The sequence below is a fragment of the Pongo pygmaeus genome, chromosome 2 (genome assembly GCF_028885625.2).
Source record: "Pongo pygmaeus isolate AG05252 chromosome 2, NHGRI_mPonPyg2-v2.0_pri, whole genome shotgun sequence".
Classification (NCBI taxonomy): domain Eukaryota; kingdom Metazoa; phylum Chordata; class Mammalia; order Primates; family Hominidae; genus Pongo; species Pongo pygmaeus.
In genome coordinates, this window is record NC_085930.1 from 67,915,249 (window position 1) to 67,942,407 (window position 27,159).

At 43.7% G+C, this 27,159-nt stretch overlaps 1 protein-coding gene across 1 annotated transcript; it reads left to right on the forward strand.

Annotated features, from left to right (window-relative positions):
* The first annotated feature begins 748 nt into the window (after positions 1-748).
* EMC3 (ER membrane protein complex subunit 3) lies at positions 749-25,188 on the forward strand. Its single transcript, XM_054481416.2, has 8 exons — positions 749-1,374; positions 10,394-10,451; positions 10,793-10,886; positions 13,354-13,458; positions 14,131-14,212; positions 17,151-17,230; positions 18,021-18,103; positions 23,660-25,188. The coding sequence occupies exons 1-8, from the start codon at positions 1,220-1,222 to the stop codon at positions 23,786-23,788; spliced, it is 786 nt and encodes a 261-aa protein (XP_054337391.1). The 5' UTR covers positions 749-1,219; the 3' UTR covers positions 23,789-25,188.
* The last annotated feature ends 1,971 nt before the right edge of the window (positions 25,189-27,159 follow it).

Consider the following 27,159-nt stretch of genomic DNA (forward strand, 5'->3'; position numbering starts at 1 on the left):
TGGTGTTCTGCTCATTCATAGTGGATAGGTACAGTCCAGTCTCTCAACCATGACAATCTCCTGAAAGACTGAGGAAGAAAAAATTTTAAACGTTGGACATTTTGAAAAATAGAGTTGTGAGAATAGCTAAATGCAATGTCATAGAATGTCATATCCAAAATTTCAGAATTCTGTTAGGTACTACACAGAAAGAGTAAATGTTAACTTATAGCAGCTTATACAGATCAATGAATCTGTTGAATAGCTCCATTTCCTCTTCTCAATGCTATGCGGATTAGTCAATATTCTCAGTTAGTCAGGACGTTCGGCTTCCAGGCACCGGCCTTTAACACGTGCGATACCATTTGGCTTCCAGAGAAGCCCAACAGACATGAGATGAGGCCGACTGCCTGGACTAGTTCATCGGGAAGGGGGTGAGGGTAAAAGCCTTTCTCATTTCCTCATTTTAACGACGCAGAAAGGTACCTGTGGGGACTATCCCATCTCAGGGCAGATGAGGAAGCCGAGGCTTGGGGCGCGGAGCCCCAGAGAAGAACGCCGACCGCGGCCCGGACTTGAGATTAGGTCGCAGGGGAGCGGGGCCTCGAGAGACTACGACCACTGCTCCATTTACTCACCGAGAAGCCGTCGCCGCCTGGAGTTTTCTTTTTTTTTTTTTTTTTTTTGAGACGGAGTCTTCCTCTGTCGCCCAGGCTGGAGTGCAGTGGCGCAATCTCGGTTCACTGCAGGCTCCGCCTCCTGGGTTCACGCCATTCTCCTGCCTCAGCCTTCCGAGTAGCTGGGACTACAGGCGCCTGCCACCACGCCTGGCTAATTTTTTTGTATTTTTAGTAGAGACGGGGTTTCACCGTGTTAGCCAGGATGGTCTCGATCTCCTGACCTCGTGATCCGCCCGCCTTGGCCTCCCAAAGTGCTGGGATTCCAAGAGTGAGCCACAGCGCCCGTCCCGCCGCGGATAGTTTTCCACTTTCCCGCCAGGCCCGACGCCATTCTGACGCCACCGAGGGGCGCCACGACGTGACGTCAACTTTCGCGCCGGAAGTGGAAGACCAGGCAGCCTAGCTGAAGGCGGTAAGCTGGGTTCACCGTCGCAGGAGAGTTCTGGGATAACCGGGCAAAGGGGCGTGAGAAGGCCCGGTGGCGAAGCCGAAGAGAAGCAACTGCGTCCCGGAGAAGAGAAGCTCGCCCATTCCAGACTGGGAGACAGCTTTCAGTGAAGATGGCAGGGCCAGAACTGTTGCTGGACTCCAACATCCGCCTCTGGGTGGTCCTACCCATCGTTATCATCACTTTCTTCGTAGGCATGATCCGCCACTACGTGTCCATCCTGCTACAGAGCGACAAGAAGCTCACCCAGGAACAAGTATCTGACAGGTCAGCGCCCTCCCTTCTCCAGCCTACCTCACACCGCCGTGACCTTGGGCAAGAAAGTGGAGGAGTTGTGTCAATTTGCCTAGGTTCACGTCGCGCCCCCACTGACAGGGTGACCTTACCCGTTACCTCTGTGTTTCACTTTTGTCCTCTGTGAAGTGGGGATGATAACAGTACCTGCTTCATAGACAGGTAGGAATCAAATTAGGTGTTGTCTATAAAGCCCTTAGCACAGGATCTAGGACGTATTGAGTGTTGAAAAAAACAGTACTGTTAATCCTTTAGGTTAGTCGCCAACCCTCGGTGGGTTTACCTATGAACTATCCCATCCCACCCTTTCGTTGAGAAGAGTGCCAGGTGAGTTACAGCTTTTAGTCTTTGTAACATCCAGTCAAGTGAGTGTGATAATCTGCATTCTACCAAATTACTGTTCCAGGCGTCGGGCCTGGTGGGACTGTCAGCTGAGATGCCAAGTACCAAAGCGCTTTGCAGTCTGTAAAACTGCCGTTAGAGATGTAAGGAATTGTAATTATTTCCCCCCCTAAGAGTAGAGGCAACTTCCTCACATATTTCATTGCAGTATTTATTTATTTATCTATTTATTTGCTTATTTTTGAGACGGAGTTTCGCTCTCGTTGCCCAGGCTGGAGTGCGGTGGCGTCATCTCAGCTCACTGCAGCCTACGCCTCCCAGGTTCAAGCGATTCTCCTGCCTCAGCCTCCCTTGTAGCTGGGATTACAGGCCCGCACCACCACACCTGACTAATTTTTGTATTTTTAGTAGAGACAGGGTTTCACCATCTTGGCCAGGCTGTTCTCGAACTCTTGACCTCAGGTGATCCACCTGCCTTGGCCTCCCAAAGTGCTGGGATTACAGGTGTGACCATCGCAACCAACCCTTCATTGCAATATTTATATACAGATAAAGGAATTTGAGATGATTATAGGTGGTTATCTAGACATGTACCCCCTCATATTAAAGTAATAGTTTTCTCCCAGCTACTTGGGATGCTGAGGCAGGAGGATTGTTGGAGACCAGCCTGGGCAACATAACGAGACCTTGTCTCTTAGAAAAACAAGCAATTTTCAGTCAGTTCTGATTACTTTCAGAAATCATCTCAGGTAAGTGCTACTATATCTTTAGCACCTCTCTCTCACATTAATTTCTCGTTTTAATAAAGAGAGTAAGCCTCAGGCTAAGAACTTTTCACAGGTAACAGTATCTAGTTAAAATTTAATAATGTTGTTTTGTTTCTACTGTACTTACTTTCTTTTTTGTGACAATACTGGATTTCCATTTGCTGGTAATTTAAAGATTCCTTTAAAATCATATAGATGGGAAAAAAGTTGATATATAAAAAGTATTAAATATGTAATGATACAAGCGCTGGACAAAAATTCTAACATGGTATGAGAGTGACTGAAGTTTAGGAAGCACTACTGTAACATTTTCAGTTAGTTCTTCCCAATTATGCCAAGAAGAATAATAACCATTTACTCTATATCAGGTACTATGTGAAGCACTTATATTCATTAACTTATTTAAAACTCAAAGCAACTCTATGAGGTACATTTTGTCTCATTTTATAGAAACAGAGGCTTTAACAAGTTCCATGGTCACACAGGGTGACATTTAGGACTTCACACCAAGCCTTCTGGTATTGGGCTTTTTCCACTATACCACAGTGATCACTTTATCCTTCTGTAGCATTAGTTTCAGAACTGACCAGAGCCAGCACCCCACCCTGGAGCGAACCTTAAGAAGTCAGCTTACTGGCCGGGCACGGTGGCTCACGCCTGTAATCCCAGAACTTTGGGAGGCCAAGGCGGGCGGATCACGAGGTCAGGAGATCGAGACCATCCTGGCTAACACGGTGAAACCCCGTCTCTACTAAAAATACAAAAAATTAGCTGAGCGTGGTATGCTGGGCGCCTGTAGTCCCAGCTACTCAGGAGGCTGAGGCAGTGGAATTGCTTGAACCCAGGAGGCGGAGCTTGCAGTGAGCCAAGATTGCGCCACTGCACTCCAACCTGGGTGACAGAGCAAGAGTCTGTCTCAAAAAAACAAAAAAGAAGTCAACTTACTGGCCGGGTGTGGTGGCTTACGCTTGTAATCCCAACACTTTGAGAGGCCGAGGCAGGCAGATCATGAGGTCAAGAGATTGAGACCATCCTGGCCAACATGGTGAAACCCCGTCTCTACTAAAAATACAAAAATTAGCTGGGCGTGATGGCACGTGCCTGTAGTCCCAGCTACTCGGGAGGCTGAGGCAGGAGAATCGCTTGAACTCAGGAGGCAGAGGTTGCGGTGAGCCGAGATCATCCCACTGCACTCCAGCCTGGCGACAGAACGAGACTCCATCTCAAAAAAAAAAAAAAAAAAGTGTATTTACCACAGAAAGAAAGACTGTAGAAAAATGCGAAGTGGGGAAAGCTCAGACATTTAGCATTTTTTGGCACCTGTAAATTTTTCTTATTTTAGCCTTAACATTAGCACTGAAGCAGATACTCCTAAACCCATTTTTACAATTCCAGGGAGCCTGGAAAAGTTAAGTAGTCTTCCCAAAGTAGGGAAATATTGTGCCTGTACTTGAACTCAGATCAGTCTCACTCCCAGGTTAGACCTTCTTCAATCATGATTCCTGTTGTCATAGATTCTCTGCCATGATTTTCTGCCCATGGTTCACTATTAGAGCAATGGTTCTGAATTATATCAGATCCAAAGCTCTCTTTTGTAACCACAAAGTAAAAATCACAGTTAGTGTAGTCTGTTTACAAGAACCTTTTTTTTTTTTTTTTTTTTTTTTGGAGACCAGAGTCACTCTTTTGCCCAGGCTGGAGTGCAGTGGCGCAATGTTGGCTCACTGCAACCTCTGCCTCCCCGGCTGAAGTGATTCTCCTGCCTCAGCCTCTTGAGTGGCTGCGATTAGAGGCATGCGCCAGCATGCCTGGCTAATTTTTGTATTTTAGTAGAGACAGGATGTGAGCCATTGCACCCGGCCAAGAACACTTCATTAAGAAGGAATGTAACAGCAGGACACAGTAGTACATGCTTGTAATCCCAGCACTTAGGGAGGCTGAGGTGGGCAGATCTCTTAAGGTCGGGTTCAAGACCAGCCTGGCCAACATGGTGAAACCCCATCTCTGCTAAAAATACAAAAATTAGCCAGGCGTGGTGGCATGTGCCTGTAATCCCAGCTACTCGGGAGGCTGAGGCAGGAGAATCACATGAACCTAAGGAGTGGAGGTTACAGAGAGCCGAGATGGCTGCACTGCGCTCCAGCCTGGGCAACAGAAGGAGGCTCTCTCAAAAAAAAAAAAATTCCACAGATTACCATAACGCCCCCTAGAGGGCAGTAACACCCCCATGAAGAACCAACCACTGCTCTAGAGAAAATGTCTCTGCTCATAATTGCCGCATCCCTTAAGTGAGGTAGTTGGATTATACCAGCTCTGACATGGAGTGGCTTGGCCTCATCAAGTCATCATTTGACTTGGGCAAAATGCTGTACACGCTGAACCGGCCTAAGTCCAAGAAAAAGGTGTGTTTTAGTTGTAAAACTTTTTTTTTTCTTTTTTTTTTAAGAGACAAGTCTTGCTGTGTCACCCAGGCTGGAGAGTACTGGCACAGTCAAGGCTTACTGCAGCCTCAACATTTCAGGCTCAAGGATCCTCCCACCTCAGCCTCTCGAGTAGCTGGGACTATAAGCGTGTGCCACCACGCTCAGCTAATCTTTAAATTTTTTGCAAAGATGGGGTCTCCTCCATTGCCCAGGCTGGTCTTGAACTCCTAGGCTCAAGTGATCCTTCCATCTCGGCCTTTCAAAATGCTGGGATTATAGGCATGAGCCACTGGGTATAAGCATACCCAGCGGTATAAAACATTTTTCTAAATATACTATAAATGTCCATTAGCAGCAGGGCACGGTGGCTCACACCTGTAATCCCAGCACTTTTGGGAGGCCGAGGCAGGCAGATCACGAGGTCAGGCGATTGAGGCCATCCTGGGTAACACGGTGAAACCCCATCTCTACTAGAAATACAAAAAATAACTCGAGCATGGTGGGACGTGCCTGTAATCCCAGCTACTCGGGAGGCTGAGGCAGGAGAATCGCTTGAACTGGGAGGCAGATGTTGCAGTGAGTCGAGATCGTGCTACTGCACTCCAGCCTAGGCGGCAGAGCAAGACTATGTCTCAAAAAAAAGAAAATTTCTATTAGCACCAGGTATGGTGGCTCAACAAGTAATCCCAGCACTTTGGGAGGCTGAGACAGGTGGATCACATGAGGTCAGGAGTTCGAGACAAGGCTGGCCAGTATGGTGAAACCCCATCTCTACTAAAAATACAAAAATTAGCTGGGGTGGTGGTGCACGCCTGTAGTCCCAGCTACTCTGCAGGCTGAGGCAGGAGAATTGCTTGAACCCAGGAGGCAGAGGTTTCAGTGAGCTGAGATCACACCACTGTACTCCAGCCTGGGCGACAGAGCAAGATGAGACAATGTCTCAAAAAAAATAATTTTTTTTTTCACAGGTATTAAACCAAAGCTGTAAAATACATGAATGAAATATATTAGACTAGGTTTGGGGATAGAGTATGTGTAAAAAAAAATGGTTCTCAGAGTTGACAAATATACTACTGACTTTTTGGAAAGGAAGAAACACTGATTCTTAAGAATTTGGAACTCTAGTTTGAGAAGTACTGACTTTAAAGTTTTATTCCAAGAAAATATCTTTCAGGCCTGGTGCAATGGCTCACACCTGTAATCCCAGCATTTTGTGGGGCTGAGATGGGAGGATCCCTTGAGCCTAGGAATTTGAGACCAACCTTGGCAGCATAGTAAGACCCTGTCTCTGCAAAGAAAATAAATAAATAGAAGATGTCCTTCAGTTGCAAATTACAAAGCTTTATAACAGTACAGAGACTTATTTTTAGATATTCATGAAAATAAAAATACAAAATTAAAAATTTCTTTTAGAATTTGCAAACTTCAGAGAACACAGCTATGGATCTCAGCTTAAGAAAGTGAGTGTTTAGAAAATACAGGATAATTTAAGATTGCTTATTTAGGTCTTGAAATACCTCAGGGTCATGATACTCAACTTCATTTCTACAAAATTGTTCAGCAGTGTAATTATAGGAGATTTAGATGAATTTCTCTTGATTACACTGCCTGGAAAAGTCTTGAGTTATCGTAGACTGAACAAGTGTTTTTTCGTTTGTTTTTCTGGAGACAGGGTCTTGCTTTGTCACTCAGGCTGGACCAAAGAGGTCGAGGCTGCAGTGATTGAGGCTGCAATCGCAGTGGTGCGATCATGGCTCACTTCAGCCTCGATCTCCCGGGATCAAGTAATCTTCCCACCTCAGCCTCCTGAGTAGCTGGGACTACAGGCACACGCCACTGCACCTGGCTAATGTTTAAATTTTTTTGTGGAGACAGTGGTCTCATTATGTTGCCTAGGCTGTTCTCGAACTCCAGGGCTCAAGCGATCCTCCCGCCTCAGCCTCCCAAAGTATTGAGATTACAGGCGAGAGCCACCACACCTGGCTGTGAACAAGTTTTTTGATGGCCTACCATGTGCCTTGCACTCTGCTGCATGCTATGGGGTACAGTGTAAGACAGGGTCACGACCCTGCTCTCAGAGTTTCTGTTCAAGTGATAAAATATGCAAAGGGAAAAATAATAGATACTATTAATCTAGTGCTTAGGATGTGCCAGGTACAGTCATATAAGATCATATATATGAAGAACTCAGCCTAAAATTCTCCACTTGGCTGGGTGTGGTGGCTCACACCTGTAATCCCAGCACTTTGGGAGGCTGAGGCAGGTGGATCACTAGAGTCCAGGAGTTAGAGACCAGCCTGGGCAGCATAGTGAGACCCTGTCTCTACAAAAAAAAAAAAAAAAAAAAAAACCACAAAAGTTTGCCAGGTGTCATGGTGTGTGCCTGTAGTCCTAGCTACTCAGGAGACTAAGATGGGAGGATCACTTGAGCCGCGGAGGTCAAGGTTGCCATGAGCCAAGATTGTACCACTGCACTCCAGCCTGGACAACAGAGTAAGATCCTGTCCCAAAAAAAAAAAAAAAAAATCCTTCATTAGTTTCCTTTTGCTCTTAAGACAGTGATCAAAATACAGTGGGACCTGGCTGGGCATGGTTTTTCATGCCTGTAATCCCAGCACTTTGAGAGGTTGAAGCAGGCAGATCATCTGATGTCAGGAATTCGAGACCAGCCTGGCCAACATGGTGAAACCCCATCTCTACTAAAAATACAAAAATTAGCTGGGCATGGTGGTGCGCGCCTGTAACCCCAGCTACTCTGAAGGCTGAGGCAGGAGAATCGCTTGAACTCAGGAGGCAGAGGTTGCACTGAGCTGGGATTGCGCCATTGCAGTTCAGCCTGGGAGACAGAGTGAGAGTCCATCTCAAAAAAAAAAAAAAAAGAAAGAAAAAAAATACAGTGAGACCACATGATTTTGTATAGTCTGGCTCTTGCACACCTCTCAAGTCTTGTTTTCACCACATTTTCTGTAGTTCTCCTTCTTCCAGTCATATGGCCTTTTCTCAGGTCTTCAGAGGCAGAGTGTTTACTTCTATGAGGCTTTTGCCCATTTTGTTTACACCAGCACTTTGCAAAGGTAATCCTCACTCATCCTGAAGAGTCCAGCTTAATCCTACATCCTCAGCAAACCCATCTCTCAGACCTTGACTTCCCAGACTCCATCACCTCCTGGTTATGCACTCTTGCAATACCATCCATCTCTCTCTAGGACATGATAATTGAATTTCACATTTATTCCTCTGGTTATTTGGTTAATATCTTTCTCCCTCACTAGACTTTGACCATCTTAAGATATTTGTATTTTGATCACCGTTCTTCATGTCACCTGGCACTTAGAAGTTCAAGAAATATTTGTTCAATGAAAGAATAAATCTACCCTTGTACAGAATATGAATAGAGACTTAGGGAATTTAAGTGACTTGCTCAAGATCACATGGCTAATAAGTGGCAGAGATGGGATTGAACCCATGTGTTCAACTCCAGAGCTTAAGTTTTTACCCATTACTCTAGACCCAGTGCTGCTTATACTGTCAATGGTTGGACCAGTTTTGGGGTTTTTTTGTTTTTTAAATTTCTAATCTCTTATAGGCTAATACTTTTGTAAAATATTTTTATCATGTATTTGGATGTTGTGACAATGTCAAATTATTATAAAAGTCTCTAAATCCTTACTCTCAGTGTCTGTGCTTATCACAGACTAGCATTCACCACACTTTGAGTATCTTTAGACTAGTACCCAGGGAGCAGAATGTATTACATGTTGCCTCTATAGCCTTGTAGATAAAGTAGAGAACTGTATAGCATAATGAGCTCAGGAGGAGGAAGCAGAGATAATTCCATGAGGGCTCCAGGCATTGGGAAAAACTTCGTGGAGATGCTGAGGCTTGAAGAAGGTGTTAAGGCATGATGGAGTAGAACTCGGAAAGGAAAGGGCACTGGAACATTCCCAGCATGTGGAGAAGCTAGAATATGTGTAGTGTGACAAGGGAGACCCCGGGGTACTGACTGTTTAGAACAAGTGGTTTGTATTGAGTAGAGATAGGAAGCCAAGCACAGTTTTTTTGTTTGTTTGTTTTTTGTTGTTGTTTTTTTTGAGATGGAGTCCCGCCCCAGGCTGGAGTGCAATGGCGTCGTCTCTGCTCACTGCAACCCCCCACCTTCCTGGTTCAAGCGATTCTCCTGCCTCAGCCTCCTGAGTAGCTGGGATTACAGGCACAGGCCACCACACCCGGCTAATTTTTATATTTTTAGTAGAGATGGGGTTTCATCATGTTGGCAAGGCTGGTCTCAAACTCCTGACCTTGTGATCCGCCCGCCTTGGCCTCCCAAAGTGCTGGGATTACAGATGTGAGCCACCACGCCCGGCCCCTACCAAGCACAGGTTTTACTATGTTCATTTCTGTTCATAATTTTTTTTCACATTTCAAGACTATTTCCATTACTTTAAGGGCCTTTTCCTCTTTTCCTCCTTTAATGAACTTTTGAGTATCTAGAAAAAAATTAATATTTTGATCTCTGTTTTGTCATTTGCGTCTTAGCAACACCCATTTGTTGCATAACACTGTATTCTTTTCTTTTTGTTGGAGACAGGGTCTTAACTGTTGCCCAGGCTGGAGAGCAGTGGCGCCATCTCAGCTCATTGCAACCTCTGCCTCTTGGGCTCAGGTGATCCTTCTACCTCAGCCTCCTGAGTAGCTGGGACTACAGGCACGTGCCACCAGCCTGGCTAATTTTTGAGTGTTTTTTTTTTTTTTTTTTTTTTAAGAGACACGGTCTTGCTATGTTGCCCAGGCTGGTCTCAGACTCCTGGGCTTAAGTGATCCACCTGCCTTTGCCTTCCAAAGTGCTGGGATTAGAGGCGTGAGCCACTGCACCTGGCCTAGCATGATATTTATTGATCAGCTATGGCTCTAATAGTTGATTTAAGATCGCCTAGTAATTTCATTTATTTATTCAATAAATGTTTACTGAGAGCTTTCTAACAGTCTGACTTCTGGGTAGATTTTCTATTTGTCCATCAGATAGCAACCCTCTCAAGGCCTGTTCTCATTTCTCTGTAGGTAATAAGAAATTCCTTCTTTTATCCTCACTCTTCTCCCTTTCTCCTGACCCCAGATCTCCTGAGCAGTGTCCAACTATTCTTTTCACTCAGAGAAAGTGTCTTCCTAGCTTATTATCAAATAAGAAAAAGCTGAATGTAATGTCCCAAATGTACCTTCCTCTGAAATATTTATGTGTTCAGAAACACAGTCACTTTTGAAAAATACTTTTCTGAAAACCTAATAGTTAGGTTTAATAAGTTTACGTTGGTTTTAAAGATACTTGTATTTTGGAAAGTTTCCACACAGAGCTGTTGCCAAATAGGCCCTCTCTTGTGTTTAAATAGGTCTTCTACTTGACTCTCCGATTTTCTTCTAGTGTTTCACTTTTTAAAATCTCATTGTGTTGGTTGTATTTTTCAGTCAAGTCCTAATTCGAAGCAGAGTCCTCAGGGAAAATGGAAAATACATTCCCAAACAGGTACTCATTTATCTTTTATTAAAAAGCTCCACGATTCACTGTTGAGCAGTAGATATCTGAATGTTTTATAAGGGGGCTCTGGGGAAAGCTAAAGGTTGGCAACTTAGTAATTAAGCTGTGGCCTGGTGGTGTTTGCTGTCATGGTGACCTCACCCTTCTTAGGAAATTGTTTTTAAATGTGACTCAGCTAAAGTGTCAGGTCGCCTGCCAAGTAGGCTGACAGCTCTGAGCGGAACAGCATATCCTAAAGGCCTTCTGACTAAGCCCCTGGGGAGTAATTTAACAGTTCGCTGTGTCATAGTTCTTAGACTTAAAACACTTTTTTTTTTTTTTTTTACTAGTCTTTCTTGACACGAAAATATTATTTCAACAACCCAGAGGATGGATTTTTCAAAAAAACTAAACGGAAGGTAGTGCCACCTTCTCCTATGACTGGTATGTTTGTTCCCTTCACTCATCTTTAAGGAAGATTTTTAACATGGGTATTTGAGTGGGGTGGGGTGGGCAGGGAGGGTGTCATTTTATTTAAATGTTAAATTGCAGAAGATAGTAATCTTAGACCTTAGAAATCATCTGATACAGGGATCTATGGAAGTGGAATTCTCTTTTTCAGTTAGATTTTCTGAGAACCCCAATGTATAAAGTGGATTAAAAAAAAATAGTTCTCAGCTGATGGAGTGGGGAGGCCAGAGCTATTGTCCCTGGGTCTCTCCTTATTGCTCTTCTCAGGACCCAGGATTCTAGGGAGCACAGTTGGAAAAGCATTCCAGCCTGGCTCTCACCCAGTGCCTGGATCCCCTTCCAATAGATGGCTGCCCAGCTTCTGCCTAAATGAGGAAGAGTGCAGTACTTCCAAGATGTGCCATTTTGTTGATTTTATTGTTAGATGTGATTGTTTGGTCTACCCTACAGTTTTGGCTCTAACATTTTCTACTTCCACTGATCCCAGTCATGTCAAAAATACAGCATGTTAAAAGTAAAACAGGCCAGGTGTGGTGGCTCACGTCTGTAATCCTTGCATTTTGGGAGGCCGAGGCAGGTGGATTGATTGCCTGAGGTCAGGAGTTCAAATCAGCCTGGTTTACATGGTGAAACCCCGTCTCTACTAAAAATACAAAAATGAGCCCGGCGTGGTGGTGGGTGCCTGTAGTCCCAGCTACTCCGGAGGCTGAGGCAGGAAATTGCTTGAACCTGGGAGGTGGAGGTTGCAGTGAGCCGAGGTCACGTCACTGCACTCCAGCCTGGGCGACAGAGCAAGACTCCATCTCCGAAAAATAAAAATAAAAATAACTAAAAGTAAAACAAAGTAATTTGTTGTTCTGTGTTGACTCCTCTCATTTTAGTACTATTCACTTCTTTAGGTGAGGTAGGCAGCTATTTTAAACCCATACGGAAGGTATTATAATTAATTTTTTTTTAAGAGTGACTAAGGTTGTATGGAGTTAATTTTTTAACAAGTTTTTAAGAAAATTTACAAGAAACAAAAGACCATTAAATATATGAAAAGTTACTTGACCTCACTAATAATCCATGGAATACCAATTAAAACAAGATATCTTTTTTTTTTTTTTCTTCAGAAGGGAGTCTCGCTCTCTCACCCAGGCCGGAGTGCAGTGGCGCGATCTCGGCTCACTGCAGGCTCCGCCTCCCGGGTTCACGTGATTCTCCTGCCTCAGCCTCCCGAGTAGCTGAGATTACAGGCGCCCACCACCATCCCGGCTAATTTTTTGTATTTGTAATAGAGATGGGGTTTCACCGTGTTAGCCAGGATGGTCTCCATCTCCTGACCTTGTGATCCGCCCGCCTCGGCCTCCCAAAGTGCTGGGATTACTGAGCCACCGCGCCTGGCCAAGATATCCTTTTTTTTTTTTTTTTTAGCCCAGTAAGCTGTCAAAAGATTGAAAAGATTGTCAGGATCCACTATTGTCAAGGTCGGGGAAGTTAGGCTCCCTCACCATTGGCGGGAGTGGCAAGAGGTGGGGCCTTGCTGACAGTCTGACAATATCTATCAATTTTAAATGTACACATCCTTGGACCTAGAAATTCTAAGAAGTTCTCTTACAGAAACACATAAACATGCAGATGCATGTGCAAGATAATTGTCGGCAGCATCATTTATCGTTTATTGGCAAAAACAATGGAAACAATCGATAGGTCTACTCAAAAGTGATTGGTGTGACCACACCGTGGAATCCTATGCAGATATTAAAAATATTGAGACTGGGTACAGTGGCTGACGCCTGTAATCCCAGCACTTTGGGAGACTGAGGCAGGCAGATCACTTGAGGTCAGTCACGAGTTCAAGACCAGCCTGGCCAACATGATGAAACCCCGTCTCTACTAAAAATACAAAAATTAGCTGGGCATTGTGGTGTGTGCCTGTAATCCCAGCTACTTAGGAGGCTGAGGCAAGAGAATCACTTGAACCTGGGAAGGCGGAGGTTGCAGTGAGCTGAGATCATGCCACTGCACTCCAGTCTGGGCGATAGAGTGAGACTCCATCTCAAAAACAAACAAACAAACAAACAAAAGGCCGGGCGCGGTGGCTCCTGCCTATAATCCCAGCACTTTGGGAGGCCAAAGCAGGCGGATCACGAGTTCAGGAGATCAAGACCATCCTGGCTGACACGGTGAAACCCCGTCTCTACTAAAAATACAAAACATTAGCCGGGCATGGTGGCGGGCACCTGTAGTCCCATCTACTTGGGAGGCTGAGGTAGGAGAATGGTGTGAACCTGGGAGGCGGAGCTTGCAGTGAGCTGAGATCGCACCACTGCACTCCAGCCTGGGTGACAGAGCGAGACTCCATCTCAAAAAAAAGAAAAATTTACAGAAAATCAGGAGAAAGTCCCTGGCAACAGAGGTAAAACTTAGTGGTTTCTTGTTTGTGCTTTTGTCTTAGATCCTACTATGTTGACAGACATGATGAAAGGGAATGTAACAAATGTCCTCCCTATGATTCTTATTGGTGGATGGATCAACATGACATTCTCAGGCTTTGTCACAAGTAAGTTACAGACCCAGCCGACTTCATGTTACTCAGAGAAATTCAAGTGCTACTGAGACACTAATATCACAGGTCCTGTGTTTTCTTTTGTAAACTGATAATAGTCCTTGAACAAAAAATTTAATATGTGATGACTTTTACGGCTTTTGCCCAAAAATGATCCTAAGTTCATGATGTGGATGCTTTTTAGCCAGATTAGATTGAAGCAAGTGACTTGCTAGCTTACTTCCGAAACTAATACGGTATTCTCATTGAGCAGGATAAAGGGAAGCGTATTTCTATTTTGACTTCATTTGCTAGGTGTTAGGGTGAGTTTTCTATTTGTTTATAAGTCGATTTGATTTTAATCAATTTGGTTTCTTATTAACATAGTTCTATGCTTATATATTCCACCTAGAGTTTGACAGATTGGTGCAAGTTTTTTCCAAATTTCAGGTCACAGCTCAGTTTGAGTCCCTGCTTCCTCAGTAAGCTAGAGGCAGGTATTATTCAGGGAAACTAGAGCAGAGTGGCATTTTGACTGTCTTTTCTTCAGAAATTGCCACAGATTTCCTTGTGGAAGTCGTTTTCCAAAAGCTATGTGGCACAGAGTTCCCACCTCCTCTGAGAAAGATTCACACTTATTCTAAACATAAAACAGCTCAGTGATTGTGAACTTTTTCTTCTCTGCAGCCAAGGTCCCATTTCCACTGACGCTCCGTTTTAAGCCTATGTTACAGCAAGGAATCGAGCTACTCACATTAGATGCATCCTGGTAAGAACTTTCTTTTGTTTAATAAAAACACAAACCACACTTTGGGAGGCCAAGGCAGGAGGATCACTTGAGCCCAGGAGTTTGAGACCAGCCTAGGCAACAGAGTAAGACCCTGTCTCAAGAAAACGAAAACAGGCTGGGCGCAGTGGGTCACGCCTGTAATCCCAGCACTTTGGGAGGCCGAGGTGGGCAGATCATGAGGTCAGGAGATCAAGACCATTCTGGCTAACATGGTGAAACCCCGTCTCTACTAAAAATACAAAAACTTAGCCAGGCGTGGTGGCGGGCGCCTGTAGTCCCAGCTTCTTGGGAGGCTGAGGCAGGAGAATCGCGTGAACCCGGGAGACAGAGCTTGCAGTGAGCTGAGATTGCGCCACTGCACTCCAGCCTGGGCAACAGAGCGAGACTCTGTCTGAAAAACAAAAACGAAAACAAAAACCACACAAACCAAAATCTAAAACCAGTGTCCCTTAAAGATGATTTCTGGCTGGGTGCGGTGGCTCACACCTGTAATCCCGCACTTTGGGAGGCCGAGGTGGGCGGATCACAGGTCAGATTGAGACCATCCTGGCTAACACAGTGAAACCCCATCTCTACTAAAAATACAAAAAGTTAGCTGGGCGTGGTGATGGGTGCCTGTAGTCCCAGCTACTCAGGAGGCTGAGGCAGGAGAATGGCATGAACCCAAGAGGCGGAGCTTGCAGTGAGCTGAGATGGCGCCACTGCACTCCAGCCTGGGCGACACAGTGAGACTCCGTCTCAAACAAACAAACAAAAAAAGATGAGGATTTCTAATTTGCATACTTCATTGGAATCAGTTTTTAAAGAATTTTTTTTTTTTTTTTCAGGACGGAGTCTCACTCTGTCACCCAGCTTGGAGTGCAGTGGTGCGATATCACTGCAACCTCTACCTCCTAGGTTCAAGTGATTCTCCTGCCTCAGCCTCCCGAGTACTTGGATTACAGGCGTGCACCACCACATCCGGGTAGTTTTTTTTATTTTTCGTGGAGACAGGGTTTCACCATGTTGGCCAGGCTTGTCTCGAACTACTGACCTCAAGTTATCCACCTGCCTCGGCCTCCCATAGTGCTGGGATTACAGGCATGAGCCACCACGCCCAGCCAAAGTTTTTTTTTTCTCATTGAAACTCCACTCAAAATGCCATGGATGGTTTATGGCAATTTTTACATGAGTCTAGCACAAGGAAAGAATGTGTCACCTCTTTTCTGTCACAGTTGGGGGCTTAAGAATGCAGGGGTGGATGTATCAACCACCAGAAAATTAAAAGTTTAAGCCAGGAATTCTGGCCAGGCAATCATTTTTAGTAATACCCTGGAGCTTATGGGAGTGGAATTTTGTATTTTTTTTTTCCAAAGTACATTACTACTAATGATAATAGTTTTCATTAGTTCTAGTCACTGGGCTTAGCGTTTTCCGTATTTTACCCTCATAGCAACCTATGAAACCTTTGTAGGAATTGACATTTGATGACAAAGTCTGTTCAAATCCAGCACCCATGTGTTACTTACCACTCTTTATAATTTTTTAAAAGAGATTTCTCCTTCTGAATACCACTTTTTTTTTTGAATGGCAGAATAAGAAAACTTAAAATCTGAAAAGCTCTTAGAAAATACTGCTACAATGTCTGGAACCTAGTAATGCTGCTTCATGTAGCCTCTCCAGACTCTTTTGCCTGTGGCTTCCCAAAGACTGGCATAAACAAGAGGAAAAGAATAATGGGCAAAATGGGGATTACTATTGGTAATCGTGACTACTTGGTTTGAGCAGAGCCCTCTAGGATGTGTGGGAGGAGCAGGAGAGGCCAGAGGCTGGGAAGTCTGGGCCATGCACAGTTCTGCTAGAGAAGAAAAGCTGTACATTATATGAGTAGCATGAGTCTATTCTACTTTTACCTTCAGTCTCATTGGGCTAAACAAAAACTTCATGGGTTGGAGAAAAGCTTATTTATCTTTTCTCAGCATCCAGAGAGGCATGTGACTGAAATGCAGTCATGGACAGAAGGGAGACTGGAACCTGAGTGTACAATTACCACTGTGGTGAGATCAGCAACATTGTATTCAGACAGGCCATTTACTTACCTGCAGCCTATGGAGTAACCAGAATAGACTTTTGCCCTTCTGTGACCCACTTGTTGGAATGAGTGTGGATCTTTCCGTTTATCTGTCATTTTCCATACTCATTTTTGTTTTTAGTTTTTATTGTATGCAAGCATATTTATTTTATGGAGGTTGAGTAGGAAACCTAAGCTAAAGGAAGCCACAGTGATATAGTTCAAAACTTGGAATGGCTCTCCCAGTAGCTATAGTCCTCGGTACTGTATTTCCTGAAATCCACGTCTCATCCCTTCTTGTAAGTATGGAACACACCTAGTGGCTCACGCCTGTAATCCCAGCACTTTGGGAGGCTGAGGTGGGCAGATCACTTGAGGTCAGGAGTTCGAGACCAGCTTGGCCAACATGGTGAGACCCCATCTCTACTAAAAATATAAAAATTAGCCAGGCATGGTGGTGTGTGCCTGTAGTCCTAGCTACTCAGGAGGTTGAGGCAGGAGAATCTCTTGAACCCGGGTGGCAGAGGTTGCAGTGAGCCGAGATCGTGCCACTGCACTCCAGCCTGGGTAACAGGGTGAGACTCCGTCTCAGAAAAAAAAAGTATGGAACACACCAACACTTGTGATTTCCTCTAGGGAATGGAATTCAGAATAGGAGTCATCTTTGGATTTTTTGAAATATAGTTCTGTATTGGTGAGACTGCTTTAACAACTTGTATTTCTTCTGTGGTTGTGCTTTGGATGAATATAGCCCATCCAAGGTGACTTCTTTACAAACACTGAACAACTTTGGGTAGTAGGGAAGTGGGAACTGCATTACTCTCTGATATAATAACTAACCACCCCATTTTCATTTTGCTTTGCCAGGGTGAGTTCTGCATCCTGGTACTTCCTCAATGTATTTGGGCTTCGGAGCATTTACTCTCTGATTCTGGGCCAAGATAATGGTAAGAAGCATGTCAGGTTTACTAAGCAAATACTTCCATAGATGAATCATCCATGTTAGAGCCAGGAAAGTCTTGTAGGTTATGCTGTTTGTTACCATAGTCAAATAAAATGTTTCCTTCCTTCAGTTTCTGAGGTATTCTGAAAGAGTCTTAAAAATTCCAGGGGTCAGACTGAAGATCTCAATTCTCTCTGGCAATGACTGGGACAGTATTTGATTCCCCAGAGTCTGATACCATCATGTGAGGGATCCAGCACCAGCAGTGTAAGCCTGTGAACCTAAAGCTTAAAGAAGGCCTGGTTTGTCACTTCATTGACTAGAGCCCTTGCCAGTACTAATCCTTGCTCTCTTGTTTACTGGCTGGGACCTCAGAAAAGTTACTTAACAAGTTACTTAACTTCGAATTCTCTATTTGCTTATCTGTAAATAAGGACTTTATTAGTTAACCTGCTGCAGAGTTGTTAGGAACAGATGAGGAAGAATATGCAAAGCACTTAGTGAAGTACTTGGCATGCAGTAGTTGCTCAATAACTGGTGGCTGTTATTGTTGAAATTCGAAATAAAGTTTAGAGCTTCCTTTAGTGATCTCTCTTTTGCTGTTACTGTCCCCATTTTTCAGGAGACACAAAGTGACTTCCCTAGAGTCACATAGCCAATGGGTGACAGGGCCAGTCAGTGAGGCTGTAGTCCAGTTCTCTAATCTGTGTGAAGCCCATTCTTCCCCTTGGGTGCTGGGGTGCTTGCTGAGTCCTGGCACTCTGGCACTCATGTAAGTGTGTCTTATGCTGTAGCCGCTGACCAATCACGAATGATGCAGGAGCAGATGACGGGAGCAGCCATGGCCATGCCCGCAGACACAAACAAAGCTTTCAAGGTATACTCCTTCACATTTCAAAGCCGCAGCGATGCTCTGAAAGGTGTTACCAACAGCTATTTTAAAAATAGCTTCCTTGCAGGGAGTGTTGTGTGGTTCCATAGTTTTAATTTAAACTTAGTAAAAACATAGTTTACACGTCTCTTTTTCCTGAGACAGAATCATCTATTAAGTAAATGGAAATTCTTGGTACTTTTACTGGTTTTTAAATGCTCACCGGAATTTAATCCACACTATCAATGATGCTGTAAAATAATCCAATCGGAGGTGCCAGGTAAACATTTAGAATAATTTGAACCTTTCTGAACCCCGCAGACATCAGATATAAATTGCATTAAAAAAAACAATACTAAGAGCCTTTTCACAAAAAGGTTCTAGAATTTGCAAAATTTAGTATGATTTTTGTGGAACAAAATCTCACTGTGTTTCATGATAGAAACTAGAAAGAGAAGGGAAGTTCCGGCCAGGCACAGGGGCTCACACCTGTAATCCCAGCACTTTGGGAGGCCAAGGTGGGCAGATCACCTGAGTTCAGGAGTTCGACACCAGCCTGGACAACATGGTGAAACCTTGTCTCTATTAAAAATACAAAAATGGGCGAGGTGCGGTGGCTCACGCCTGTAATCCCAGCACTTTGGGAGGCCAAGGTGGGTGGATCAGCTGAGGTCAGGAGTTCAAGACCAGCCTGGCCAACATGGTGAAACCTCTTTTCTACTAAAGATACAAAAAAAAATTTGCTGGGCATGGTGGTGGGCACCTGTAATCCCAGTTATTCGGGAGGCTGAGACAGGAGAATTGCTTGAACTCAGGAGGTGGAGTTTGCAGTGAGCTGAGATCGATTGCATCATTGCACTCCAGCCTGGGCAACAAGAGCAAAACTCCGTCTCAAAAAAACAAAAAACAAAAAACAAAAATGAGCTGGGCATGATGGCATGTGCCTATAATCCCAGCCGCCCGAGAGGCTGAGGCAGGAGGATCACTGGAACCTGGGAGGCAGAGGCTGTAGTGAGCCAAGATCGTGCCACTGCACTCCAGCCTGGATGACAGACCAAGATTCCGTCTCAAAAAAAAAAAAAAAAAAAAAAAGAGGAGTTTCTCAGCCTGATAAAGGGCATCTATGACAGACCCACAGCTAACATCATACTCAATGGTGAAAGACTGAAAGCTTTCCCTTTAAGATCAAGAACAAGACAAGGATGTCTGTTCTTGCCACGTCTATTCAGCATTGTCCAGGATATACTAGCCAGGGCAGTTAGGCAAGAAAAAGAAATAAAAAAGTCATTCAGATTAGAAAGGAAGTAAAACTATCTCTGTTTGCAAATGGCATGGTGTTGCATATAGATCATCCTAAAGAATCCACAAGAAAACTAACAGAGCTAATAAATAAGTTCAACATACAAAAATCAGTTGTGTTTCTATACACTGGTAATGAATTGAAAATGAAAGGAAAACAATTTTATTTATAATAGTATCAAAAGGAATAAAATATTTAGAAACAAATCTAACAAAAGAAATGGCCATGGCCGGGCATGGTGGTTAACGCCTGTAATCCCAGCACTTTGGGAGGCTGAGGTGGGCAGATCACGAGGTCAAGAGATCAAGACCATCCTGGCCAACATGGCGAAACGCCATTTCTACTAAAAATACAAAAATTAGCTGGGCATGGTGGTGCATGCCTGTAGTCCCAGCTACTTGGGAGGCTGAGGCAGGAGAATCACTTTAACCTGGCAGGCAGAGGTTGCAGTGAGTCAAGATCGCGCCACTAGACTCCAGCCTGGTGACAGAGCGAGACTTCGTCTCAAAAAAAAAAAGGCCTTTTGTTAGATTTAAACTGACATACTGAAAAATTACAAAACATTGCTGAAAAATTAAAGACTTAAATGGAAAGACATCCATGTTCATAGATTGGAAGACTTAATATCGTTAAGATGGCAATACTCTCCAAATTTATCCACAGATTGAACACAATCCCTATAAAAATCTTACCTGCCTTTCTTGCAGAAATTGATAAGCTCCTTGTGAAGTTCATGTGGAAATTCAAGGGAATCACAATAGGCAAAAGTGTTGGCAAAATTGGAGAACTTACACGCCGTGGTTTTAAAGCCTATTACAAAGCTGTAGTAATCAAAACTGCACAGTAATAAAAACTGGCATAAGGAGAGATATAGGTCAATGGAATAAAATAGAGAGTTCAGAAATAAACACGTCTATTTATCATCAATTGATTTTCAAAGAGGGTACCAAGACTGTTCAGTGGGGAAAGAATAGTCTCCATTCAACGAATGGTGCTGGGAAAAGGATATCTACATGCAAAAGAATGAAGCTGGGCACCTATTTCACACCATGCACAAAAGTTAAGTCCAAGTGGTTCAACAGGCATGTTAGTGCAGAAGAAAAAAAAAATTAGGTTCAAATTAGCCAAATGTGGTGGTGTGTGCCTATAGATGGGGGCACCACTTGAGCTGAGGAGTTCGAGGCTGCAATGAGCTATGATTGTGCCACTGCACACCAGCTGGGGTGACAGAGCGAGACCCTGTCTCGAAAAAAGAAATCAAATGGGTCAAAGTCCCAAATCTTTAATATTGCATGATATTACTTATATAAAATATTTAGAATAGGAAAATTCACAGAGACAAGAAAGTAGGTTAGAGGTTACTGAGGATGGGATGGGGGGCAGTGGGGAGTAATTGCTTACTGTGCACATTTTCTGTTTAAGGGGACATAAAACTTTGGAAATGATAGTAGACATGGGTACACATTGTGAATGTCATTAATGCCACTGAATTTTATGTCTAAAATGGTTAAAAGTGGTGTATGTTATGTTACATATATTTTACCACAATAAAAAAAAAAAAACTTGGCTGCGTGCAGTGGCTTACACCTTAATCCCAGCACTTTGGGAGGCTGAGACAGGCAGATCATTTGAGGTCAGGAGCTTGAGACCAGCCTGGCCAACATGGTGAAATGCCATCTCTACTAAAAATACAAAAATTAGCTGGGCATAGTGGTGCCTGCCTGTAATCCCAGCTACTCAGGAGGCTGAGGCATGAGAATCGTTTGAACCTGGGAGGCAGAGGTTGCAGTGAGCCGAGATCACACCATTGCAGATGTAGAGGTTGCAGTGAGCCAAGATGGCACCACTGCACTCCACCCTGGGTGACAGAGTGAGATCACTCTGTCTCAAAAAAATAACTAAAAAACAGTGAGAGGGCTGGGCATGGTGGCTCACGCCTGTAATCCCAGCACTTTGGGAGGCTGAGGTGGGTGGGTCACAAGGTCAGAAGTTCAAGATCAGCTTGGTCAACATGGTGAAACCCCATCTATACTAAAAATACAAAAATTAGCCAGGCGTGGTGGCGGGCGCCTGTAGTCCCAGCTACTCAGGAGGCTGAGGCAGGAGAATCGCCTAAACCCGGGAGGCAGAGGTTGCAGTGAGCGGAGATTGCGCCACTGTACTCCAGCCTGGGTGCCAGAGCAAGACTCCATCTCAAAAAAAAAAAAAAAAAAAAAAAAAAAAAACAGATACCACTTCATGCCCACTCAGATGGTTATAATTAATAAAGAAAAGATGAACAATAACAAGTGTCGGTAAGGATGTGGAGAAATTGGAACCCTATTGTTGATGATGGTACAGCCACTTTGGAAAACAGTTTTTCTGCCATTCCTCAAACAGTTAAAACATAGTTACTATATGACCCAGTAATTTCACTTTAAGTAAATACTCAAGAAAACTGAAAACATATGTCCACACAGAAACTTATGTGAGAATGTGTTCAGAGCATGATTCATAATAATCAAAAAGTAGACATAACCCAAATGTCCATCATCTAATGAATGGATAAGCAATGGAATATTTTGGAATATAATGTACATTGTATGTACAGTAGAATATATACAATGGAGCGTTATTCAGCTATAAATAAGAGTGAAATACTGAATCATGTTAAACAGGGAAGAACCTTGAAAACATGCTAAGTGAAAGAAAATAACAAAAGGCCACATATGCCCAGAATAAGTGAAAAAAAGATACGGAAGATAAAGTAGTAGTTGCCAGAGGTTGTGGGAGGTGAATAATGGGAACTGTCTACTGTTTGGTATGTGGTTTCTTTTTGTTATGATAAAAGTGTTCTGGAATTAGATAGTGGTGGTGGTTGCACATATGAATATACTAAAAATCACTAAATTGTACACATTAAAGGGGTAAATTGTATGACATGTAAATTATATCTGAAAAACTCACTCATGAGCTAACATTTGTATTTCACATTAAATAAGCTTGCTCTATCTATCTATCTATCTATCTATCTATCTATCTATCTGTCTATCTAGAGAGGGTCTCACTGTGTCACCCAGGCTGGAGTGCAGTGGTACAATCCTAATTCACCGCAGCCTTGAACTCCTGGACGTAAGCATTCCTCCCACCTCAGCCTCAGTACTGGTGCATGAGGAGCCAGTACTACAGGCACACACCACCACAACCAACTAATTTTTTTTTTAAATTTGTATAGAGATGGGATCTCGCTGTGTTGCCCAGGCTGGTCTTGAACTCCCATCCTCAAGTGATCCTCCTGCCTTGGCCTCCCAAAGTGCTAGGATTACAGGCATGAGCTACCACACCTCGCAAGCTTTTTTTTTTTTTTTTTTTTTTAAATTTATTTTTAAAGATGAGGTATTACTGTCTCTAGGCTCATCTAAAGATAAGTTGTCCAGGGCAGTCCCAAACTCCTGGGCTCAAGCTATCCTTAGCCTCAGCCTCCAGAGTAGCTGGGACTGTAGATGCATGCCACTGCACCTACCTCATAAAGCATTTTTTAGACACTCACTAATTTAAGGCAAAGTAGTCAGATTAATAGAATATTTGAGAAATGTAATTTCTTGGAAAATTCTGCAAATTTATTTCTGCTCAACATATTACTAGTTTACATCTAAATGATTATATGCCAAAAACAGTTTTTTAGTTCACACCATCAAAGTCTTTATTCCAGTGATTAAAAATTACTGGACTCCCACAAACTGTAATGAAGTGCCATTGTGTATCTGGACATAAGGTTGGAGGAAGTGTTCTTAGGCCCATTGAAGATACCCTGGGCCATTTATGTCAAAGCATTGTGGACCATGCACCATTTAAACCAGACGGCAAGTTCCTTGATTAAAGAGCTGAGAATCAGCACTAATTTGTCTGTTGTACATCCCTCAAGAGTACTTTGGGGCACAAAGGTGCTTAGTAAGCGTGAGCTAATAGACGGGTTAAGCGCTGGGGACTTTGCAGTCAGAACACAATTTAAATCTCAGCTCCATTAGTTCCTAGTGCCAGTGGCCTTGAACAAATTATTTGACCTCTTAGCCTTAGTCTCCTTATCTATAAATTGAGGGGTGGCAGGAAGAAGGGGAGGAGAGGATGGGGGTAGCAGCATTTCCCTTGTAGGATTGAATGAGCTTATACATGCAGATAGCTCACTCCAGCTTTTGGCCCAGAGTAAGTGGTCACTAAAGGTTAGCCACAGCTGTCAGTAACAATTCCCTCTCTTCCTGCCTGGGTGTTCTCTTCCATTACAGACAGAGTGGGAAGCTTTGGAGCTGACGGATCACCAGTGGGCACTAGATGATGTCGAAGAAGAGCTCATGGCCAAAGACCTCCACTTCGAAGGCATGTTCAAAAAGGAATTACAGACCTCTATTTTTTGAAGACCGAGCAGGGATTAGCTGTGTCAGGAACTTGGAGTTGCACTTAATCTTGTAACTTTGTTTGGAGCTAGCACCTCTTGGAATAAAAAGGAGGATGCACGAGCTGGCAGGCATGCAGCAAGCCTTGTTCTTGTCTGGGCTGGGTTCCCCTTTATGTTTGAAACTAGAGGAAATAGGAGTATGCTGGGCAACTTGTTATTTTTAAAATGTTGTAAATGTTCCTTCTGGTGACTCTAGTAATGAAAGTCAGAGAAAGGGGGAAACCTCAGGCTACTGATAACATATAAAATCTTGGCCAGGTGCAGTGGCTCACGCCTGTAATCCCAGGATTTTGGGAGGCTGAGGCGGGTGAGTCACGAGGTCAGGAGTTCAAGATCAGCCTGGCCAAGATGGTGAAACCCCGTCTCTATTAAAAATACAAAAAAAATTAGCCAGGCATGGTGGTGGGCGCCTGTAATCCCAGCTACTTGGGAGACTGAGGCAGAGAATTGCTTAAACTCGGGAGGCGGAGGATGCAGTGAGCTGACATCGTGCCACTGCGCTCCAGCCTGGGCAACAGAGCAAAACTCCATCTGAAAAAAACAAACAAACAAACAAAAATTTATATATATATATATCTATCTTAGCAGAAGCCCAGTCTTCGGAGGAAGCATTGTTAATTATAGCTAATGATTATGTGCAGTCAGCCTGACATCTAGCCACAGTAAACTCCTGTTTTCTTGGGATCCAAACACCCTGTGTTTTACCATTAGTTTTGTTAGTATTGTTAACTTTCTTTACACAAGTAAACCATTTCCACTACCAAGGGTTTAGAAACTATGGATGAACGAAATGAATCTCCCTGTATTGTTCATTTTGAGCCTACGTAGACATAGAGACCAAATATGTCAAAACCTTATTCAAATAAACTCTCTTCAGAGTGAATACCCAGGGCCAGGACAGACTCAGCAAACCTTCTATATCACTTAATTCTGCCCAGCGAAAATCAGTGACCCTGAGGCACTGCCAGATTCTAAAGTGCCTTTGGGATCATCAGAGACCGGCTATAAATAATGCAAAATCTTGATCTGGATGTCAGTATATCAAATCTTATCAAATCTATTGACAAATCAGTGGTGCTGTACTGGAAATGGCTACTCCTTTGGATGAAGGACCTCATTTCCCAGTTGCTCAGAACAAAAGAGAATTTACATATTGCTGTTAAGAAGGGAGAGACAGCAGTTGTTGGTAGACACACAGATAAGGGTGCCCAAGAATAATTTTGTCTGGATTAAAGGTCCCAGGGAAGTGACAGGGTGCCATTTCTGTACCAAGAGGTGAATATAATTTGCATGTTGAGTGCGGTAATTAAGAACAAACGACTCTTGACTCCACAAATTAAACCGTCCTGTTTTCTCTTCTTTGCCTGTGAAAGTGTTGCCTCTGTAAGTCACTAACAACCTTCTGCCAACAGTTGACTGTCTATCTTGGACCAGTGCGGGGAGTCTAAGATGAAAGAGATGTGAACTTTGCCCTCAACTCACAAGAGAGAGACACATAAGAGCTTTTTAAAATTTTTTATTATTTTTTTAGAGATGATACCTTGCCATGTTGCCCAGACTGGTCTTGAACTTGTGAGCTCAAGCCATCCTCCTGCCTCAGCCTCCCAAAGTGCTGGGATTACAGGCATGAGCCACTGTGCCTGGCTAAAAGAGACCTTTTTTTGAGGTCACCGAATCTGAGAATCTGGAATCTCTGACCCTGGCCTCCAGAGTAATATATGTGGGCATAGACACAGACATGTCCCTCTAAAGCTTATTCATAATGACCCGCAGACCCAAGTTAAGAAACCCTGACCTTTAACGATAGTTAAAATGGCTGCTTATACCAGATAGAAAAGGAACAAGTGTTCACAGGGGAGCTAACCTTTGACCTGGGTCTTGAAAGGCTTCCTCTGTGTAGAAGGGCATTCCAAGCAGAGAAAACAGAATCAGCAAAAGCCCATGGATTAAACTGTCTGCAATTCATTGCACCCCAAGGAAGTGGGGAGTGGCCCAGTATGCCCTGGAAAGGTCCAGGTTGGGTAGCATGCAAATGGTAATTGGTGACTGAGTGGTATTCGCCTCGTTCCTCTGCATCGGGAGCATTTGAGTCTGCCTCTTCACCCACACAAGGTTTGACCTTTTTCCCTTGTAGCAAAGATGGGTGGTTAAAATGTGTGTGACCAGCCTGGTCACCATGGTGAAACCCCGTCTCTACTAAATATACAAAAATTAGCCAGGCGTGGTGGTGTGCAGCTGTAATCCCAGTTACTCTGGAGGCTGAGGCAGGAGAATCACTTGAACCTGGGAGGCAGAGGTTGCAGTGAGCCGAGATCGTGCCACTGCACTCCAGCCTGGGCAACAAGAGTGAAACTCCATCTCAAAAAATAAAAATAAAAAAATGTGTGTGAGACTTTTCTGTCCCATTGTACTAGTAGTAAATGCACAGACCTGTCCTTGGCATCAGCGAGTCAAAAGGAAAAGCCAAGGTTGTTTTGGTAGGCTCTTTCCAGAACAGCGCACAGGCTTAGGGAGCAGTGCTTATTGTGTGTGTTTCTTGGAGTTCAATTTGGGCCAGGCTATAAATGAGAATTGCATCTCTTCCATCCACCTTGACTTATCACCTGATACCATTTAGGACACCGCAAATGTCTACTTGCTGATCATGGAATAGAACAGGGGTGTCCAATCCTTTGGCCTCCCTGGGCCACACTGGAAGAAGAATTGTCTTGGGCCACACATAAAATACACTAACACTAACGATAGCTGATAAGCTACAAAACAAACAAAAAACAATGTTTTAAGAAAGTTTATGAATTTGTGTTGGGTCCCATACCAAGCTGTCTTGGGCCGCATGCAGCCTTCAGGCCAGACAAGCTTGGTATAGAAAGTACCATACAAGGAAAGCTAAATATTGACAGTCAGCTGCACAACACAACTCAGAAAAATACAATTTAGATTTGAGGTGAGTAGGTAAACCCGTGCTTAGGGACAAAAGTCAGCTTGATTCCTCTGTTTGGTCTGTAAGGTGTGTGATGGGTATGTGTGTATGTGAAAGAGGGTTACTAACTGGATTAGGAATATTGCAGTTGCAGGTGACAAGCTGAACTCAAGCAATTAAAAAGGAATGGAAATTGACTCAATAACTAAAATGTCCGGTGGTTGGCTTCAGGGACAGCTGGGTCCAGGGCCTCTCATGATATCATCAGGACTCAGTTGCTTTCTCAAGTCTACTTCTTAGGCAGTTAGTTTTCTTATAGAGGCACGAGATTAGTAATCCTAGTGAAAAGAAAGCACCCCTTTTTAAAAAATCTAGCAAAAGTTAGGATTGCATCTTAACTAATCTGCCTT